Source organism: Perca fluviatilis, chromosome 2 (genome assembly GCF_010015445.1).
Source record: "Perca fluviatilis chromosome 2, GENO_Pfluv_1.0, whole genome shotgun sequence".
NCBI classification, from domain to species: domain Eukaryota; kingdom Metazoa; phylum Chordata; class Actinopteri; order Perciformes; family Percidae; genus Perca; species Perca fluviatilis.
The window spans coordinates 19,236,059-19,258,350 of record NC_053113.1 but is presented as its reverse complement, the minus strand read 5'-3'; the positions used below and the strand labels follow the sequence as shown (position 1 = coordinate 19,258,350).

General features: G+C 40.4%; 2 protein-coding genes across 2 annotated transcripts; one reads left to right on the top strand and one right to left on the bottom strand.

Annotated features, from left to right (window-relative positions):
• Window positions 1–528: 528 nt before the first annotated feature.
• mrps22 (mitochondrial ribosomal protein S22) lies at window positions 529–6,015 on the top strand. Its single transcript, XM_039782243.1, is given in 9 exon segments — window positions 529–690; window positions 1,471–1,628; window positions 1,713–1,761; window positions 1,764–1,876; window positions 2,178–2,321; window positions 3,960–4,043; window positions 4,495–4,640; window positions 4,871–4,979; window positions 5,565–6,015. Coding segments are annotated over 9 exon segments (1,020 nt in total). The 5' UTR covers window positions 529–563; the 3' UTR covers window positions 5,655–6,015.
• A 44-nt stretch (window positions 6,016–6,059) lies between these two features.
• LOC120546948 (coatomer subunit beta'-like) lies at window positions 6,060–21,706 on the bottom strand. The gene is made up of 22 exons (XM_039782228.1): window positions 21,594–21,706; window positions 20,796–20,933; window positions 20,539–20,625; window positions 19,211–19,337; window positions 18,820–18,968; window positions 18,262–18,408; window positions 16,780–16,879; window positions 16,363–16,505; window positions 15,572–15,777; window positions 14,549–14,659; window positions 14,044–14,132; window positions 13,846–13,952; window positions 13,221–13,364; window positions 12,395–12,525; window positions 10,760–10,967; window positions 10,317–10,427; window positions 9,769–9,983; window positions 9,543–9,635; window positions 9,145–9,325; window positions 8,824–8,895; window positions 7,316–8,362; window positions 6,060–7,185 (listed from the first exon to the last, which is right to left on the bottom strand). The coding sequence occupies exons 1-22, from the start codon at window positions 21,594–21,596 to the stop codon at window positions 7,102–7,104; spliced, it is 3,693 nt and encodes a 1,230-aa protein (XP_039638162.1). The 5' UTR covers window positions 21,597–21,706; the 3' UTR covers window positions 6,060–7,101.
• Window positions 21,707–22,292: the final 586 nt, after the last annotated feature.

Genomic DNA, 22,292 nt, shown 5'->3' with positions numbered 1-22,292 from the left:
CTTAATGGTTTAGGCGTACTATATTTAAGTCTTTGTATTGTTATACTATATTATTTCATTTTAAGTGAGTACCAAATACCAAGGAACTACAGAAGTTTCACCCAAAACTGAATCATATTCAAACAAATTCATATCTTAACAACCTACTTTTTAAAGTTCAAATATTATAATGACCTGTTATTGTTATTTTACAGTTACTATCTGGTGTTTTGTGGTGTTTTACATGTTTGTCTGAACATTTTTTTTAATCGTGAAGGCTACTACATAAGAATATGTTTGCTTGTTAAAGCACCTTTCCTTTGCTTATAGGGCCACAGATAAACAAATACACAGCGGCCCTGAAAACCCAAAGTCTGTTTCTTCTTGTTTTGGTCTGCTTGTTTTGTCTATTACACTGTTGATGAAATGGTCCATAATAGACCGTGGGAAAGAAAAATAAACAAATTAAATGTGTAGTCTATGAATACGTACACAAAAACACACCACCACACTACATATCCCATCGCTAGGCGGGTGAACTGTGAGGTGAAAGGTCAGGCCGCCTTGATGAGGTAATAACAAACATGGCGGCGCTCGGTACAGCACGGTGCTTATTTCGGACCTACTCTCGGGTGAAAAATGTTCAAAAGAGCAAGCAAATACTGGTCAGATGTAGCGTCAGGACTCTTTGTAGCGGAACACAAGATAACGGTATGTTTAAATACAATGAATATCATTGCAGTTCCATTGTTTTCTTAACTATAACACTGACCTTGTAGCATGTATCGTTAGCCTCGTTACTATCAGTGCGGGTGTTAAGCTCGCTTAACAAATCGGCCAGTTTAAGATTGCCATAGCTATTTGCAAAGATGTAGACCGTGTAGAAGAATGTTAAATATATTGTACAAACAAATAGAGTATTTTTATAAATTCGGCATTACTGTAGTTAATAAATTGGTAGCAGCTTTGTAGCTAGTTCAATATAATATTAATGGTTCATAGCGCTAGCAGACCACAGCGTTAGCATAACTTTCCCAATCACAACGTTAATTTTAACAGAGATGGCAGAAACTGCGGTCAGAATAATGATGGAAGTTGAGTTTAAATCACAAGAGTTGTAGCTTGCTGTACAAATTCCATGTCGTTTTGAAGAGGGGATATATTTCGAAAGGTCGTAAACCAGTAATAGCTACAGCTTTTTATATACGGAAGGCACCTAACTTGACAGTCAAATACGGCAATTTGTTAACAGTCTGGTCTATTTTCTTTTACTACAAGTTAGAAGAAGAAGAAAAAAAAACATGCATTAGATCTTTTGTAAAGCTAGCTAACTCGTTAACGTTATAGTTAGCTACATTCCAGTCGTGACCGTACACCTGTGGCTTTAACAGTAACATTAAACAATGTCAACCAATTTGAAATTAGCTAGATAGGTAACATTTATGGCATATAGTTTGTGCAAGGGATTAACTTGTGTAACCTTTTCTCCAGCCCTCTTAGACAAAACAATACCCCAGTTCACAGATCCAGCTGTGCAGGACATCCTCACCAGGATAACAGGCCTGGACCTGCAGAAAGTGTTCCGACCCATTAAACAGGAGCTGAAGCCGCCCACATATAAACTCATGACTGATGAGCAACTGGCGCAGGTGCCCTTTAAATAAACCATAATAGCCCCTGTGCACACATGTCAAATTAACACGTTTAATCCAATCACTCGTGTGTGTTTCCAGGCCGTGGAGTTAGCCACAGAGCAGGCTAAGAAGTTGCTGCAGATGCCCCCGTTCTCCCAGAGAGGAAGCCCATTAACGATGTGCTGTCTGAGGACAAGATCCTGGATGGCATGGACACAGCCAAATACGTCTTCACAGACATCACCTACAACATCCCACACAGGGTAGACCCATGGTGTTTTTTTTGTGTCCATGTGTGTAATGAGGTTGGATGGGTGATTTCTTGAAGCATGCCACAGTACAATTAATGAGTTTGGGTTTTATAGCATGAACATAATAAACCCTGTATGTGCTCACAGGACATCAGTGTTTTTTTTGTTTCATGCAAAATCAAATTGCTCTTTTCTACCTTTTGATATAATAGAGATTTAAATTGTGATTGATGAAACTCAATTTTGTTCTTTGGACTCTGGCATTGCTTAAATGTATTTCTATATAAACTTTACACGCTTTGTTTTACCCCAGGAGAGGTTCATTGTTGTACGGGAGCCCAACGGGACCCTTAGAAAGGCAAAATGGGAGGAGAGAGACCGGCTCATTCAGGTCTACTTCCCCAAGGACGGACGCAAACTCTCTGCACCTCTCATCTTCAAGGAGGAGAACCTCAAGGTAGGGAATGTCTAATGATCATCAAAGGCTGTTGTTCTACCTGCCTGCTGCCTCCTCCAGTTATACTTGGAGGTACTAGGGGTAGATACTAGGATCTGAGATGACTGTCTTCTCTGTGGTGACATGAAGACTTGGATTACAACACATGACTATAAAGCTTTGCCAGTGACGAAATAGAGCCCAGCAGTTGTGTGCAGTTCATACTGATTCCTATATTTGGGGATACAAAAAAAATAATTAAATACATAATTTCTTAATGACTAAATTAGTGTTAGCCTGTCTCCCCAAACAACACCCTCTTTCTTTCCTCTCCCCTTTTAGTTTACCCTTTTTCCTGCTGTTGCAGCCTATTTGACCTGCAAAGCCAATTGGCTTTAAATATGCTAAGACCGGTACACTGGTTTAGGTCTGTATACAGGTACATTGTTTCCATTATCCACGTGTTGTATCTGATGAGTGTAGGGCTGCAGCTATCGATTCTTTTTGTAATCGATTTAATCTAGCACTTTATCGATCAATTAATCGGATACATTTTTTTTGCGTTTTTTAAACAACCCAAACTAGGGAAAAAAGCAACATTTGTATTGCCTACATTGCTTACAATATCCTCTCTCAAAAAGATTTTTTCAAATGATATCAACCTCAAACTAAGGCATACATTAAACCTACACAAACATTACATTAAGTTGTGCAACTTAACTTTCAGAACTACAAATTTCAACCTGAGACTGATCTGTATATACAGTATATGTAAATATTAGTTATACTCAACCTATTTTCATTTATATATTTGATTATGTCACACAGCTCTGTTACACTTATGCTATTAGGTCGTTGATCAGCTGTATTTTCTTGTCTTTGATTTTGGTAGTTGGTGTGTTTGGTGTAGTTTCTGTCTCTTCTCTTAGCCCCTCGCTATTTACGCTCTGGCATGTGTCGCCAGCATGGATGTATTAAGAGCAGCAGACCGAGCAGCGTCTGTGCGACAGTAATAATGCTCCGTGCGGAAACACCGTCCGTCAGCGATACAACGTTGGTAACATTGATTTAACGAAACTTCGAGGCAAGTCATTTTGCCACGAGAATTTTTTGTAATCTAATTATTTGAGGAATCGTTTCAGCCCTAAATGTCACAGAAAGAATAATACTCAGTAACTGTAATACAGCTTGCTTTCTGCCACACAGCATCATTGTATAATTGATTACATGCCACTTACAACACAGTAATACAGCAGTGACCTTATTTATTGATACATTTCAATACCGTTATTCTCAGCGCTTTTGAGGAAAAAAACAGCTTTTTACGCCGATTTTGAGAGGTGCCGTAAAGCGCTGCTTATTACGCCATAAAATGCGGTGTTTTGCCGCACCTCTCAAAATCGCTGAGAATAACGGCGGTTTTGACGAATTAAACCCCTGTTAATATCGGTGTTTTAATGTTAATCGTGATCAAATATAGGCGATTTGTGTCACTTTTGTCTTTCCATAGCCAGTTTCATTGATTCTAGTGAAAGCGTAGTCCTGCATAAAGGGCCAATCAGGCAAATTAAGTGAAAACACCTGTGTGGGTGTCCAGTGAGTGTCAAGAGGCTTTCATTTTCACATTTGTTGACCCAGTTAAACATCTCTCTCCATTAGATGGTGTTTTCCCAGGACCGTCATGAGGATGTGTTGGACCTGTGTCTGGTCCAATTTGAACCAGACTCCTCAGACTACATCAGGGTAAGATGACATTGCTTTTCCTGTTATTTTGACCTGATCACCAACTGCACTGGAAACTGTAGAGTGTATATATAGCCTGATAAACCATGACATTGCCACAGTCGGTACTATATTTTCTTTGGATCACTTGACACGGCGTGTAAAATGGAACAAGAGTGGGGATTGCAAGTATATGAATTTGATATGAAGGGCATTGGGCTGTCCAGTGAATTTAGGATCTTTAGTTTCGTTTATTGGTTTACACATACTACAGATTAATATAATCAATACATGTTGTGATGGAGAGATGCAAAAAAAAACCTCAGAGGGGTTTAATCTGGGCACTCTCCAGTGCATACTCCATTTAAAATAGAAAGAAACTAAAATTAAACATAATATCAAAACAACAGAATAAATACAAAAGGTAAAATAATATTAGGAGTTAAGTTTATTCTACGTGCTTTGTGTCTAGGTACATGCAGCCACCTATGAGGACCTGGACAAGCACGACAAATATGAGCTGCTGCGCTCCACCAGACATTTTGGAGGCATGGCCTGGTACCTGCTCAGCGCTCGAAGGGTGGACGGGCTTATAGTGGACATGCTGAAGAAAGAGCTGTGAGTTTGTGTGTGTGTTGAATGTGTGCATGGTTAATAAGGGTATGCGGGACTGTTCTTTTTACAATTGTACGGTCACTGTACCTGCGGGCAAAGAGCTGTGACCTAAGGTGTGTGTGTGTGTGTGTGTGTGTGTGTGTGTGTGTGTGTGTGTGTGTGTGTGTGTGTGTGTGTGTGTGTGTGTGTGTGTGTGTGTGTGTGTGTGTGTGTGTGTGTGTGTGTGTGTCCAGGTTCCACGATGCAGTGAGCCTAGTGTCTCTGTTCCACATGGTCCACCCTCACAGCGACTCAGCACAGGAAGCTGCCAGCCAGCAGGCCACTGGCGCCGACCTGCTAAAGGTGAGAACAACTCGACATTGACTGGAAATATCTGCTGACTCACAGCTCTATAATACACTTCTATTCATTTTTGCTATGTGTATATTATGTATTGCCATTTGATCCAGTAATTGCCCAGGTCATATAAATTGTGTCCCTCGGGTATTAGAGTAAAATCAGGAGTCAGTGTAGCTCTTGAGAGGTCAAGTGAAGGCTGTCTCATCTAAAGTTTCCTATATGAGAGGGTTTGGGAATGTTTCCTGCGTGGGAACTGCGGGGCCAAGCCCAGGACACATCAGGTCTTATTAGCGCTCACAGCCCCATGGCCTTGAAGCAGTGGGGAGGGGCATTGAGAATGACAGCCATTTAATGTGAAAGGTTAGCAGCAGGAGACACGGGTGTGTGTCTGTCTGCTGCAGTCACTATCACACAAGTCCTTTCATTTAGTCATGCTTGATAGTGGAGCACAAACCTAGCTGTGTTTTATTAGTCTGCCACTAAAATAATTAATACTGTGATAGTACTTTTTCCTGTGTTTTTTTTTTTTTTTTTTTTTGCAAAGCCCCAGCCTCAAAGTAATTTTGCTGACCTCCCTTGTCCTTCTAGATCTATGCCCAAAAGGAGTCCCAGAGGGCAGGCTACATCGAGCTGGCCCTGCAGGCGTATCAACAGATGGCTAAGAGCTCTGCTGCCTGACTGGCCCACTCTTAGATAGAAATATACAAACGTATTCACAATGAGGAATGGTTCCCATAACCAGAGGAACTAGGACTGAAAACTTCCTCCCATATGTAAAGTACAGCTTTCTATTCTTTCACTGCGTGAGCCAAAGAGTAATATGTGCTCTTTGACTGAAAGGAAAAGCTCCACACTTCACATCCATTTGAAGAATTAGCTTTTAAAGTTCATGTAAGATGCAGTTAGTCATTTATCCAGAGAGAAATTGTATAAAACACTGTCATATTGTCTGTGTATTACATTTGGACTTTTGAGTCAAACCTGATGTGTTAAGTCAAATGATGTACATAATAAAACAAAGATATTTGTACTCGTGTGACATGTTGGAGTAAAATAACTTGAGGCCTGGATAACACCGAAGACTTTGACTGAAGCTTGTTTTATTTCACTTTAAGTCCGGTTAGACAGTACTATCAAAAACACACGTAAGGCACTTAGAAGAGAAAAATTCTGTAGATTGTGTATGTGTGTATGAGTTTACTGTATCTGATCAAATACAAGCAGCTTAGAGAAGTGAACATGCACCAAACTTAGGAAATCAACAAAGAGGTAATAAAGGCTGAATATAACTAAATGGGGATTTCTCCAAATTGTGGGCTTGTTCAACATTTTTTAATGCATACTTAAAATGACACAGGCAGCCTCATCCCAGATCGAAATTCAAGAATACTGCTCTGATTAACTAAAAGGAATGTCAGAGGAAATTAATAGTTACGTTTCCCTTTAAGACTAAAAGCAATACTCAAACAGTAAGAATTCCTAAATGGCGTGGATAAGACCCTGACCAACAGTAGTGTTTTATTGGATGAGGAAGAAGAACAGGTACTGAGTAATTCTTCATTACATGCTGGTGCATATAAAGTCAGCTGGTAAAGTATACATCACTGAGAGATGGAAAGAATTCTACCCCTAAAATATGGATTTTTATTGTAAACTGATATTAGTGATGTGAAAGAACTAACCCCAGCTGTCATGATGGTTGCAGTATTGTTGAAATAGCAAATGTGTAGTATAAAAAACATTACCAACAACAGTCTGAGCTGGGTATTTTAACTGGCTGTAATACACCCCATATTTCCAAACACACACCTTTCTACTTCTTATCCTTATTTCCCCTTTAGTACAGAAGGCCACCACATTGGTTTGGTCTCAAATATCAGTTTAAATACAGCCTGGACATGTCAGAATGGTGAATCAAGGCTCATTGTGGCCTAATTTAAGTTTAAACCTTCTTGGAGTCCTATGGTACCACACATTTACAAAAAACAGACAAGGTTCTTATTATATCATGTCAGTCCACAACCAAGATAGCAAATGCTTTTTATGTAACCTGAAGGGTATTTTTGTGTTCTTTGGTCACTGGAAAAACAGAAAAGTTTGGCTCCCAAAAGATTCCTTTCCCTATTTACTCAAAATCCTCATCCAGGTTGATATCTGTGGTGTCGATATCTTCTAGGTCAAAACTGTCCAGATCCAGATCATCCAGGGTCTACAGGTAGACAAAAAAATGTGTGTGGAAAACAAAAGCCATTGCATTAAAGGACACACAAAGTTCATGGATTTAATGCAATAAGCATGCCAATATTAGTACATTTATGAGATTAAAAACTGATATTTACCTCATCATTCATATCTGCCTCGAGGTCCTCTGCAAGTTCCTCAGCTCCCTCAGGATCTGGCTCCTCCTCCTCCTCCCCTGCGGGAGCTGCTAGAGGGGATAACACCTCTGGCTCAGCCTGCAGAGGCACAGCAGGCTCCACATTGTCCTCAGGCTTTACTGGGAGTGCTTTGGTTTGTTCCTCTTTTTCTGGTTCTTGTGCTGGGACTGGCTTCAATGCTGGCATTGTATCTTCCAGTGGGTCTAGCAGTGGATCAAGGGCCAAATCTGGAAAAGTTTGGACTCGAACAGGCAGATCCGGCACTGGACTGGCTGTGGTTTCAAAGGAGATGAGTTCCTCTACTGCGACGGGTAGTGCTGCTGTTTCTGCAACAAGTTCCTCAGTAACTAGAGTCCCTACTGCTGCTGTATCTATGATGGTTGGTGCTGAGGAGATGATACCTTCTTCAGGCTCTTCATACACAGGCATTTCTTCATTTTCTATAGATTCTCTTACATCTGTATCACCTATCAGAACAGTGCTGACTTGGACATCCTCTGTTGCTATGGTTTTTGTTGCCACAGTCTCACTTGATGTTTTTTCTGTTGCCATGATGGTTTCGGATTTCGTCTCGATTAGATATGTTTCAGAAACACAGGCAGCAGGCACAGCATCAGTTGCTGGAGAAACGTCCTGAACATCTGTCTCAGCTGATGATCTGACATCGTCCACGGGACTGGATTGAACCATCTCTGGCTCTTCGGGGCCAATCTCTGTGGTGGACTCCAAACTGTCTTCCTCTACAGAGACTGATGCCTCCTCTGATTTAGCGATGGGGTCCGCCTCAAAAGACACAGATTTTGCTTGCTTTGCTTCAACATGCTCTTCTGTTACTGTGACAGGCAGAGAGGATGCTGCTGTTGGGATGGATTCTTCTTCGGTTGCTGAAACAGGATTAATATTCTCCTGTTTGAGTGGGATGGGTTCCTCCACTACTGCGGTTTCTGCAGGTGCAGCCTCCATCACTGCTGCTACCGTGACGTTTTCATTTATGCTCTTCAACACTTCCTGTATATAGATCAAGCAGAAATACAATTGTTATACTTATATATTACATTTTACATACTGATGCATCATTGTGTAAGCAGCATTTTGTTGTTGTAGCTGCCGGAACTGGAGCTAGTTTTAACTACTTAATATAGAGTTATGTAGTTTAGTCCAGTGGTTTCCAACTTACGGGTTGGTCCCCTCCATAGTGTCACAACATATTTGTTTTAATCTTTTGTACCGTGACCAATAATTGTTTCAATGTAGACAGGGGCCTTTCAGTATTATACCACTATATAAGACACACTTGAATGATGTGAACCTATCGTTTAAGCAACCAGCCACTATCAAAGGCAGAAAAAAAATCTTCCAATAGCTGTTTGGCGTTGATATATTCATTCAGTAACGGCATATATTTAAAATTGTGGTCAGAGGTTCAGTAAAAGCACAAACGATGTAAAGGAGCAGGTTCTGGTCCTCACCTCTGGCTTAGTGATCTCTCCTTTGGGCACAAAAGCTGCAGATTCCTTCAGGACATTGCGGTCCTCATTTGGCTGAAGAATAGAGAATCGGACTAAATGTAGTCTCAAACATGATGCTCAAAGCATGGGCAGTCAGATGATTCAATAATAACAAATTAGCAAAACAGCATTTGAGAGAACAAATCCAAATTCAACAACTGACTAAAAAACTGGAACATTTTACAACTTCTGCAACAATGAACCTGTCAAAACGTTCTGTACATCATTTAGGATAAAATCACAATAAAGTTTTCAAGTTGAGTTTCTCTGACTTCCACTGACCATGATGAGTGGGTATTCTGCAGCAGGCCTGACCCTGACGTGAGTCTCCTTCAGGTACTCCTCAGCCAGCAGGGCTTGCTGGAGGCCAGGGAACAGGTTGCTATACTGGGAGGGGTCAGCCAGAGCATCTGCTGCCTTCTGGTTAACCTTGGACAGACTCTCCTTCCACAGCTTCACCACCCTGGAGGGAGGGAAGCATATACAGCTCACCAATGATGCATAATGTAAATTATTCACACAGCTATAGATATTCCCATTATCAAAAATTTTCAGGAACTGCATAACCTTTCAAGAGATTTTGATATGGAACAGATTGATGTATGCTCACAGACACAGCCAGTACACTGGAGTACAACATTCAGGCATATATGTTGTGCACTCAACAGAAACAGCTTTACCTTGACACATGGCTGGGCAGATATGTTCTTGCCAGAAATGCTGCCTCTGGCAACCGATCTGTTTCGATGAGAAGGTCCAGACATTTGTCCAATCTGGGCAAATACAGAAAGTGGTCATGTGCCTAAATTATTATAACAAACTAATGATGATACAAAAAAAGTTGATTAAAATCTGGATTTGAACACAGATCCCTTTCCCCTCCCCCCTCCTCTTCTTCCTACTCACCTTCCCTGCAGGAAGTAGGTGAGAAAGGCCACGTTGGTCTTCCCATCCTTCTCTGCCCCAACGGCCAATTTTCCCACCATGTTGGCGTCGCCCGAGGCGGTGGCCAACAGCAGTAATCCCCCATAATCCTGAGCTTGGTGCAGACACTCCTGAGCCAAGCTAAACTGGCACTTTGTAGTAGCGAGCTCTGCCAGCTGCTTCCATTTCTGCTCTGACTGGAGCCCCCCCATGCCAAGGTGCCAAAGAGACAGGAGAGAGGATTATCACAGGAGGAAAAGCATGAACAATACACTGTGAAGCAGTTACTAAGTATGGGAGGCCGGGCCAGGGTTGTGACTCACCCTGTAAGACTCATCTAGTAAAAATGACTGATTCTATTCACATGATCTTGCATATTACAATTCAATTTCAATTCAAGTTATTCAAGTTATCTCAGGATAGTTTACAGACAGAGTAGGTCTAGACCACACTATAATTTACGGGGAGTTATTATGTAGTATGGATGTGGGACAGCTTTCGTCCTGTTTTGTGTGTATTTGTGCCCTGACCTCTGCCTCTGAGGCCAGTTGGTAGGCTATCTTGAGCTCTCCCAGCTGCAGGGCCAGTTCAAACTTGTGTTCTGGGTCAGTGGTCACAGCCAGGGCCTGCTGTCTGAAGCCCTACACAACGCAAGAAAACACAATAAACAGTTAAATACATATTTTATTCCATATATTCTGCTCTGTCCAACAGTGGCCAATAGTGGAAGATAAGATATGTGAAACTATGTGAATTTGAAAAAGTGTTTCAAAGAGACTGCACGAGAAGCAAAACCATTCCCTTGATAAATATATTTTAAAAGAGAAAACAAGAATTCTGCCCAGAGGTTCTACTCCATCTGGCTGCCTGATGTTCTGTAAATTATGCACTCCATAGCCACATCCTGAATTTATAGTAAGTTCAAGCAGAAAGAAAAGCACCAAGCTGCACAGAGACTGCAAGTCAAATGTACCTGTTTCTCCAAAAAGTTGGCCACCCTGGCCCTCTGCTCCTTGGGGATTGTGGGTAGAACCTTGTCGGCCGTGCTGAAGTCCCTCCTCATGACAGCTGTCTGGTACTCCAGCACTGAGAGCAGCAGGGAGTAGCTGATGACATTCAGCTCCTTGTCTCCGAGGTAGAGACGATCGTCCTTGGGGATGTAGCCCAGCAGATACATGGTCCTACACATGAGAAAGACTTGTTTTAAAGGCACTTATTTGAGATTTTGTTCATGGTATCTCTAATTTACTGGATAGAAATGGATAGCAAGAGAAAAGTAGACGGCATGAGACATCAAGTGAGAGATTAAAAGCCGTACAGCAGATTTTCCCAGCATGCCAGGGCCATGGCTGTAACGAGGATGATGGCAGAGTGCAACTAGGGATAGACTGATTATCAACCGTTGCCGATTATCGGGCCATTATTTTTGGCATTTTGCAGATTATCTGTATCTGCGTTTTATATGCCTGTTAACCGATAAACCGATAAGTTAATTAAAAAGTGCGCTACTTTGGCTCGGCTACAGCTCTGTGTCTGTCCCTCTGCTTCATTTTTCACTCACCACTGAGTCTGGCTTAATGTCCCCCTTAATGTTTTACTTGTGTTTCTAATTTATTAAATAATTGCATAAAGCATTTAAACAGTTTTGTGTGGGAGTTTAGAACAATCTTTTTGACTTAAAGGTTTTCATTTTCACTGTAAATTAGAGTTTAGATCCTCTGCCCGAGCCCGAACTCAACCGATATGTCCCGCCACAATCCTCGGGCCGGGCCAGGCCCTTGATCAAAAAGTTTTGTTTTTTAATCATTACTTTATTAGCCTAATTGGGTGGGGACAAAGCTATGCCTCTCCAGCATCTCCCGTAACTCTGGGTATATGTCCTGCACTGACTTGAGTGTGAGGTAAACTGGTCTCTATGTTCTCTCCTATATCAGACCGTGCTGAAGGACAGTAGTAATTAGGTGATTGAGACAAGAAAGTCTCCTAAATGGTTCCAGGGCTTTGATTATGTTGCTGTCTTGATCTGTTACTCACAGGTAAAAGGAATTAGAGTTAAGAACGTCAGTTATAACGGCCCACATATTAAAAGATTTGGGTTTAAATTGGGCTCGGGCTCATAATTCCAGTTAATGTGACGGGCCGGGCCGGGCCGGGCTTGGACACAACGTGCATGGGCTCGGGTAGGATTGGGCTTGATTTTTTGGGGCCGATCTAAGCTTTACTGTAAATGCATATAGATTCCAAATATCGGTTATCTGTTTTATTAACTACTAATAATCTGTATTTGTATCTGCCTTGAAAAAACAGTATCGGTCGATCCCTAACAGCAACAGCAACAACTTTAACTTTATCATCCCGAAGAACATTTGATCTGCAGCAGGCATCAAATCACAACTGGGTCGACAAACATAACATATTGACAACAGCTTCAAATACAGACAAATTCCACACCACAAATAAAAACAAGGTACACCTGGTACACTGAACAAAAAGCTAAACAAACTAAAAACATTAGAAACAGCACAGTAAAGAAATAAATGTTAAGTTAAATCAAGTGCTGAGATGAATACGCCCAAGATGGGTACATCTCTGTAAACATGCATTGTACCTGTCCAAGTGAGCAATGGTGATGATCTCTCCTCCAACATAGTAGTTTAGTCTGTTGAGAGAGCTGGTGTAGATGAAGCAGTCTCCCACCCAAACCCCTGTCTTCACTATTTCTGGAACTTCCCCCAGCACCTGGTCAGCAGGAAGAAACAAGAAAGGCACAAATAATCATTGGACATAATTGTTAAACAATTCTTAAAACTTCAACAACAACAAAATAGACATAATTCCTCAGCAGACTGTACAATGTTACTATAGGTTGGATGTAGGATCAATTTAAAGCTATAGTGCGTAGTTTCTGTCGTCCCCATGAGGAATTCTAAGTAATGACAACAAAACTGTCGGTGCGTCCACATGATACAAGCCTTCAGTGATAGCGCACCTCCCCCCCCCCTCCTCTACGCCGTTGCTAATAGCCAAGGAGGACACGGAGAATTAAAAAAACATGATGGACTCTTCAGAAGAGGTAATTATCTTCACTCGAGTTTCTGTGCGCAAATGTCGCCGGACGACACAATCTTCTGAACATAGCAGTACTGAGAAATACAGAGAGAGTTGTGTGGAGCTGATGGAATTGATTTGCTTTGTAGCAACTCATTTGGCAATGGCTTGAATGTAATGGACGTTCATTAATATCAAAAAGTTACGCACTAAAGCTTTAACAACAAAAAGACACCAAAGGCTGGATTTTTTTATTTTTATTATTAACATGCAGTAGCTAATACATTGTTTTTTTTGTATTTTCATCATGCGTTTCTGGAGATTATGTACTGCAAATGACATCCCTGAACATTCGTTCAGGAAATACACTACTAAGGGTGACTGACCTCAAAGGCGCCTTCTATCCCATCCTCTGTTATCTCTTCCTTGGACTCTTGGGCCGCTGCCACTTTCTCCGGTATGTAGCGCAGCACAAAGAACGACTCATCTGTACCGATACACACAAGCTCCCCAGAGTCGGACCAGAAGATCTAAAGACAATAAGACAAGATATTATAGACAGACGGCTGGAGGTGTAAGGTGTATCGACCTACACTGTTTTTTTTTAAGATACTGATAACTGATTATTAGTAGTTAATGAAACCGATAAACAATATCTGGAACCAATATGCATTTACAGTGAAAATTTTAATCTTTAAGTCAGTTGCTGGAGTTACAAACTCCAGCAAAAAAGCTTTAAGCAATAATCTAATAATTTATAAATTTATCTACATAATACACAGTAAAAGATAGTCAGATAGTGTTGTGGGCGTGACATTAAGTCAGACTCAGTGGTGAGTGAAAGCGAAGCAGAGGGACGGACACAGAGCTGAAGCGCAGCCAAAGTAGTGCACTTTTTAATTAATTAACTTTATCGGTTAACAGGCAAACAAAACGCTGATACAGATAATCTGCAAACTGCCAAAATACTCGGTCTATCCCTAGTAAGAGCCGTAACAGTATATGACCCACATGTTTAGGTTGGATCTCGATACGGCGGATCAGTTCACCACTCTCCCAGTCGTAGAAAGCCAAGCCACTGTTTGACCTCACGCCCAGTAAGAAGCCACCAAAGATACCTGTGGGACAGGATACCAAGCATTAGACTATACACACAGTATATATATACTGCATCTACAGTCAAATGACAAAATAGGAAATGAAACTCACCTTCAGTCCCAAAGTCAGGTTTAAAAGCCTTCTTCTCTTTGAAGTTCTTAAATATTCTGACCATACTGCTGCCTTCCCTTATGGCATACCTATGAAACGTATGTACACACTTAATTATAATGTGCCTGACCACATCGAAGAGGGAAGTTAATTACTTTTATTACATATATTTGACAGTCATAACTAGTTGAAGGAATAGATCAACATTTTGGGAAACATAATTAAATCAATACCACCCTCATGTCCACACGCCTAATATGAAGCTAAAGCCAAGAGACGTTAGCCTAGCTTAGCATACTATAAAGACTGGAAGCAGGGGCGAAACAGCTACCCTGTCTCTGTCCAAAAAAAACAACATCTTTATGCAAAGCTAATCGCCTGCTCGCTCTGCCTTCATATTTGGCATACAAACATGAGACTGGTATCAATCTTCTCATCTAACTCTTGGCAAGAAAGCAAATAACTGTATTTCCCCAAATGTCGAACTATTCCTTTAAGTACTTACTGTGAAGAATCATGGGCCCAGACAAACTCTTGAGCTGAGCCAAAGCTCTTGTTCCTCAGGGCCATGGCAGTGTAGATGATATACTCCCCATCTCCACACACCACTACAAATCTGCAAATACACAAAACATACATATCTGGATATAACATTATATTTTGAAACCCAGACTAAGGCTGATACACACAAGTCTCTCCCCAAAAGTATCAGGTAGGCACCACTTTCTTTTAAAACCTGTACCCACCTGTGTCCTGGATAGTTACACTATGGTTAGACACAAGCATACAGTACAGTCCAGAAACTTAATTGTGTTGTTACTCCAAATCATATAAAAACTATATCTCAATAGCTCAAACCAGGAGATACATTTAAAAAATCCAACCCTATGATATGCATTTTGTACAGCAACAACACATGTCCATAATTACCTCTAGAATGCTTGTCAAATAAAAGGCCTTCACACATGATGGATATGGATATTTCATGCGTAGAAGATGCATATAACTTCGCCAGAAGAGATGTCATGAGAATCCTAAATATTTATGTGGCAGGAAGATCATTTCTAGACTGAGGGCTGGACAATAATACTTTATGTAATTGAACTATATCATCCCAATCAAACATTGTTTTCTCGACCATTATTTAGCAACTTCTTAAAATTTCTGTCCCAAATTCACTCATATAATAATGGACAGGTTGATCATCTTCAACTTCCTTTAAAAAAAAAAAAAGAAAAAACCTTGCCAGTATTCCCCACAGATATCATGGTATACAGATATGGAACGCCAAAGTACATGTTATCAAGAGCTTGTTATCCTTTCCAATTTTTCTGGTAAGTGTGGGTGCATATGAATATGAACAGTGTTATAGTGACTTGTACAGTCTCAGAAGTAAATCAACACAGACCAACAATCCGTGTCAGAGGACAAAGTGCACATTTTGGTAAAGGGAAAAGGAAAGGAAATCTATAATTAAAATATATATTTATTTAACACCACTGCTTCCACCCACAGCCCACTGACTCACCTCCCGTTAGGGCTGTGTTGGATGGTCTGAGGGAAGATCTCACAGCTGCCCATGTCTTTGACACCCAGCGGCAGCCTCTCTCCATCTCTGATCTCACCCATGGTCTCCCCCATGGACTTCAGGTTGGCCTGCTGCACTTCAGAGTGGTGCGCCCATATGATCTTCCCACTGGAGTCCATGGACATGGCTGGCTCCTCCCGACCCAGCTGAGACAGAGAGGGAGAGGAAACAGGAGGATGAGGGGCAGGTTTGGTGGTGAAAAGGAAACGCAGGTCAACAAATATTCCTTCGGCTTACACAATGCAATCTGCTAAATAATATATTCCAAATGAGGGCGTATTACATGACGCAATACAGGCTGTGTCCTCTATTTCATGGGAATCATGGGTTTTAATAACCTGACATGGTGTTTCCAGTTTAAAATTGAACGTTACATGTTCTGTTAACAGGAGATTATTGATTTCATCAGTCAGTGGTAGTGGCTGTTGTCCTCAAGGCCCTATCGACAAAATAAGGGCTTCCAAGAACCCATTGATTGGGCCTCGTTCAGAGGTTGAAAGCGGCAGAATAATAAAAGAAAATATATTTTATACTGTATATGTTTTCTGAGATGAGTGGCTCATACCAGTCTGCTACCTTTGTATTTGTTAGAATTGGTCATTTGTTATGCAAGTCATCTACGTGAGGAATTAGGGAAAACAGTAAAGTATTATAGTGCTTAAGATGAAATATATGAAAATGTAAAACTTTCTGGGAGATAGTGCTATATATTGAACAACAACACAGTATACCTTGATGATGATGCTGCCTTCATCATAGCCCAAAGCCACACTGTTGGAGCCAGGCTGGCCACATATACACCACACCCTCTCCATGCTATAGTTGAGTGTGTTTTCCAGTCGGTAGGTGTTGGAGTGCCACACTCGAACAGTGCCTACGGAAACAACAAAGAGGTCAAATTGAACCAAGATACTGTGGTGATTTTGGCTCGATGGTGTTTTAAGCCCCCAACGTCGACTTCAAGGCAGCGCTGCGACCGTCGACTTCAAGGCACCTAACCAAAACCCTAACCATTGCCTAATCCTAGTGCCTACCAGGCAGCGCCCTACTGGAAGGCGACGTTGGGGGCTTAAAACACCAAACACTATGATTTTGGGCAGGTGTGTTTATGCAGCTTTAAAAATGTTTTATTGAAATACACAACCTACCATCCTCAGAGCCTGTAAGGATGATTGGCAGCTCAGGATGGAAACTGACACAGGTCACATTCTGGGCGTGACCCTCCAGGGTCTGAACACAGGTTTTGTTCTGGTAGATAAAAGACACACAGCACATGCACTAGTCACATAATGTCACTGACAATACTTTACTATTCTTTTTATATCAAAACTGCTCAGGTGTGCATGTTAATATATAACATTGAATATTCGCGTTAAGAATAATATGCACTACAATCTGCTACACAGGAGTGTATGCCATTTAATGCATGCTTGACAAAATCATAACAATTTTAAGTTTTCAGAATACTACATGATGAACCCTTGCTAAATTTGTTTTATTTTTGAAAATTGAAACGTTGCATCGTAGAAATACAGTCCAGTTATTGCTTTCACTACAGACACAACTACACCTACTATTTCTGCTGTCCTATATTCGATGAGAACCATGGGAGGCTCGCTGGAAGATATGTACAGCTCAGTTATGGAAGACAGCGGGCTGACAAGAAAGATATTTGTTTGGAATAAACACATTTTTGGCTCTTGGTCAAACAACATTGTTCTACAACTTTGGTGAGGCATTACAATGTAAAGATCAACATTTGTCTGTTAGATCAGAGTGTACATTTAGGATGATAACATAAGAATATGGTTCTGAAAATTATGTTGTATATAATGACCTAAAAAGTAAAGAGCTTTACGTGCCCAGTTGAGATCTAGTATTTTACCACTTAATGTTAAAACTGGATGGTTTTTCAGTCTGGAAGAAGAAAAGTGGATTTGCTAAATGTGTGGTCTGAATTAGAGATGTTCCGATACCGACACCAGTATCGGTATTGGCTCCGATACTGCCTAAAACGCTGGTATCGGTATCGGGAAGTACTGGAGTTTATGCACCGATCCGATACCACGTAATAAAGCCCTAAAGAAAATCTATATTAAAGCAGTTTATGTTCTTTTTCCGTTATAACTGACGGTCAAACTGGACAATAAAAGAAAGTTCTGTGGCATTCATTGTTTGTGTTTGTTCATGTTTCACAAAGAGTTTAACCTGAGCCAGACAGACAACAAAGATAGAAATCATATCACATCCATACAGGGATGGTAGTATACAGTTGTTAAAACATAATAAAATATATGACACACTGGTATCGGATCTGTACTCGGTATCGCACGATACGCAAGTTTAGGTATCAGAATCGGTATCGGGAAGCAAAAAATGGTATCGGGCTATCTCTAGTCTGAATGATTAGTTCAATTTTGTTTTCTATTGTCCTTTACACAAGGAACTGTGCAATACTTGTTTAGTAATATAAATACATATTGATGATGTACAAAGATTGAATTGGCAGTTCACATACGAAACAAATAAATCAGACAGTTACTTGGAGCAAGCCTGGGAGATGAGAAAAAAATCCCATTATAAGGATTAACTTTAGGCTTGAAGTAATTCATGTACAGTTCATTTGTTACCTGATAATCCCAGATCTTGACCAGGCGGTCATCGGCCCCTGAAATGAGGTAGGGCTTGTCTCCTCCGCTGTAGTAATCAATGCAGTTCACCCCCTTCTCATGGCCCTCCAGAGTGAAGTTGGGAGTCTTTGAGCCCAGCTGCCACACCTACAGCAGGCAGAGTAGAAACATGCAGTGAGCAACCAAGGAAAAGTTGATACATTTGATGAGTAATAGAATGATTAAAGGATGCTTTGTGGAGCATTGTAAGTATCAGTATATCAATGTTATTTTCTAAATAGTGTAAGCAAATGAGGCCTCGATAGAGATGATTGAAAGCCTCTTTGTCACAGAAGTGGTTTTGTTAGTGGTAGTGTTACTTAAGAAATTGAGACAATATTTCCTGTGAACACTGTTACATCTGGCTGTGAAGGAAATGTCCCTGCCTGTTCCTCCTTTCTGTCTCTTTTACCTTCATTTAAACTGGAAGAACACCCACCACCTTCTTCTGTTTGTGCCCTCAAACTAATTTCTATTGTATGTTCTTACAAGCATTTGCATGTGTGCATGTGTGTGTACCTTAACAGTTCTGTCCAGAGAGGCGCTGGCAAACTGGTTGTTGTCTTTGGGGTTAATGACAATCTGCATGACGTAGTGAGTGTGTCCCTCAAACACTTGACCACACAACCATTTTCTGTCCCAGTCCCACAGCTTGATCAACATGTCATCTGAACACACACACACACACACACACACACACACACACACACACACACACACACACACACACACACACACACACACACACACACACACACACACACACACACACACACACACACACACACACACACACACACACACACACACGGTATTTGTCTAGTTACAGTTAGGAATGCTGAAGTTTGTATAAAATTAGGTTTAAAAAATAAGTAAGTAGTAGTAGTTTTTATAAGTAGATCTTTCCTACCACTGCTGGTGAGGATGTAGGGTTGTGTAGGGTGGACAACGATACAGCGGATGTAGTCAGAGTGAGCCTCAAACATGTGAACTCGCTCCAGAGTGTTGTAATTAAACACCCGGATCTGCATATCATCCTGGGGACAGACAGAGAGATTGACAAGTGCATTTGGCCCTACACAAAACACAAAACACTGATTTATCTGGCTAACGTCACTGCCTCCAAAGAGGAGAGGCGAGGCGAGCAGATGCACTGTAGTACACCCATGGGTAGAAAACCATTGGGTCACCAATCCAGCCCAAGACAATGGGTTATATTGACCCAGTGTTAGAAAATAACACGCTCAGGTTTGACCTTAAAACTGTCACACGTGTATTGTTAGTTGTACAAAACGATGTGCAAGACATTCGCAACGGCAAAGAATACACATACAGTATAATTAACAATGAGTAACATAACAATGACAGGTACGTTAAAAAAGAGCTAGAGCAGAAACTTTATGTCCGTATTTTGATTACAGTAACTTGTCTTGGATTTGATTGGTGGCTCAATACTTTTCTACCTATAGTGTAAACAATAAAGAAATGCAACTATCTTTGTACATTCGAACAATTAAAAATATTTTACGCATAAAAATGACTCTTTCTTCTAGGAGGAAAAACAAAGCTAAATTGAACTGACTTGAGTTACTGAAAAGAGATTATTATTATGCTCATTACCAGTTCATTTAAACTTGTAATTTCTTGTCAATTAAAATACTGAAAAGCAGCGGTGGAAGTAACTAAGTATATGTACTCAAGTACTGTAACAAAATACAAATTTGAGGTACTTGTACTTTACTTGAGTCTTTTATTTTCATGCCACTTTCTACTTCTACTCCGCTACATTTCAGAGAGAATTTTCATACTTTTTACTCCACTACATTCATCTGGTAGCTTTAGTTACTAGAGACTTATGATTTTGCACACAAAATCTGATGTTTTCTTAATATTAAACTACCAAACAATACAACGGCCTACAAGTCCAGATGAAATGATTTGCCGATTAGACACTTTGGATTGTTTCCAGTTTCTAAAATGAGGATTTTTCTGCATTGAGAACTTTTACTTTTAATACTTTTTGTTTTTAGAACATTTTACTGATGATACTTACTGTACATAAGTAACATTTTCAGTACAGGACTTTTAATTAACAGTATTTTTTACAGTGTGGTGTTAGTACTTTTACTTAAGTAAAGAATCTGAATACTTCTTCCACACTGCTGAAAAGAAAGGTAACTGACCTGAAATGTAATGTGAATACATATATTAAAGCTACAATTGAGTCACAATACTTACGGCACCAGCGATGACCCAGTGTTTCCTGGCTACAAACTTGGCTACTCGGACAGGCAGGTCACACAGTTCAAAGGTTTTCACCATCATCTACACACACAGGAGTCAGACCAGATTAACATTATACCGACTTCATTTCCATCAGATAATCAAAAGCTTGGATGAAGAAATATGAAATGATTGTGTGTGTGAAGGAATAGCTCAATGAGCGAATGAGTGACTGATCAAAGAAGTGATTGAGTGATTCATTTGTAAGGGACCTGTGTCTCATGGTTCCAGACCACCACAGTGCCGCTGTAGAGGCTAGCCACCATCCAGGGCTCAGTGGGGTGCAGATCCGCACTCTTCACCCGGTCAGACCGAGCGGTCAGCTTCCGCTTGATGTCCAACCGCAGAGGCTATGATAGAAAATAAGAAAAAACAGAAAGAATGAGGATTAAACAAACAAAAAAAGCAATCAGCATCAATCTAATCAGGAAACTAACCAGCTCCTCTCAACAATGGCGGATGTTCTTTGCCAGAAGATTGTAAAAACACTCTTTAAGCAGCCTGTATTTTTTATATTATAGTATATGTATGGCATGTTTTGCATTGTAGGCCCTTTTAATACAATGATGCATGTTATTCTGTTTCAGGTTTTAGAGTAGGAGTGGATGTGGGGGGCGGGGCGGGGTGTCTGTTGATACTTCCCATTGCACAATTTACATGCATGATGCCTGCTCCAGAATGACAGGTCCTTTCAAGTCTAATCATGTCAATGAGCATTAGTAGACTTTTTTATTTGTTTTCTTGTAATGGGATAAATGCATGTTAAAAATCCGCCATAAACAAATTTAAAACTTTTTCATACTGTGCTGCTGTGCTGGTCTTTCTTGATCATAACATATGTGCAGTTTTTTTCGCTTATGTTGTTGCTGCGTGTAGCTACGTATACTGTTTTGAATGGAGTTTCCAAATGTAATGTGGTTTGGATAGCAGTACGCACATAGGGCACATGAACAGAAACCAATAAATAAACAACGTTATGGTAAAGCATTTTGTTTCTTTTTTCCGCCTACCATGTTTCCACGTCAGCGAGTCTCTGCAGTGCTGTCCAGTAAATTGACCGGCTTCCCTGTTGCCCTCGTCGGGCAGGCTTTGAGTCGGAGAACTCGCTGGTGGAGAAAGTTTGTAACCAAGCGAACAAGAATAAAAACAGAGCAACTTCCGGTATTTATTTTCACAATAAACCTTGAAGCAGTTACTGCTCTCTGAAAAATTAAACAAAATACACAAAACTTCTACTCTCTCTAGATAAAAAACTACTACTCTCTCTAGATAAGGCTTGGGAGAAGAGGAAAAAGGCTCTTTATCGAGATGAATTGTAGATGAGAATTTGTTGTTTGTGTGTGGTATGCGTGTACGTGTATATACATATGTGTATGTGTACATGTGTGTATGTGTATATATTTGTATTCATGTATTTCTCTGAATGATTTGTATATGCGACAGGAAGATGTTTGTTAAATAAGTAAATTTGTGGTGTCTTGTAATACCATGTGGGATGGGCCAAAATGTTTGGCATGACCCAGAAATAAAACAAACTACTAGCCTTTATAAAAGAAGGACGGCAAGATTTAGCAAAACCTAAACTTTTAATCTAATGGTCCAAATATGATCTTGTAGTTCACCATTAATCAGCACAATGATGTGAAATTATGACAATAGGCTATTATTATTATTATTATTATTATTATTATTATTATTAGTAGTAGTAG

Coding starts and splice junctions, on each gene's coding strand:
- LOC120546948 (XM_039782228.1), bottom strand. Junction 19,338..20,538: donor ACTGGGTCATCGCTGGTGCC/GTAAGTATTGTG, acceptor GTCTGTCCCCAG/GATGATATGCAGATCCGGGT. Junction 10,428..10,759: donor CCAACTTTTTGGAGAAACAG/GTACATTTGACT, acceptor TGCGTTGTGTAG/GGCTTCAGACAGCAGGCCCT.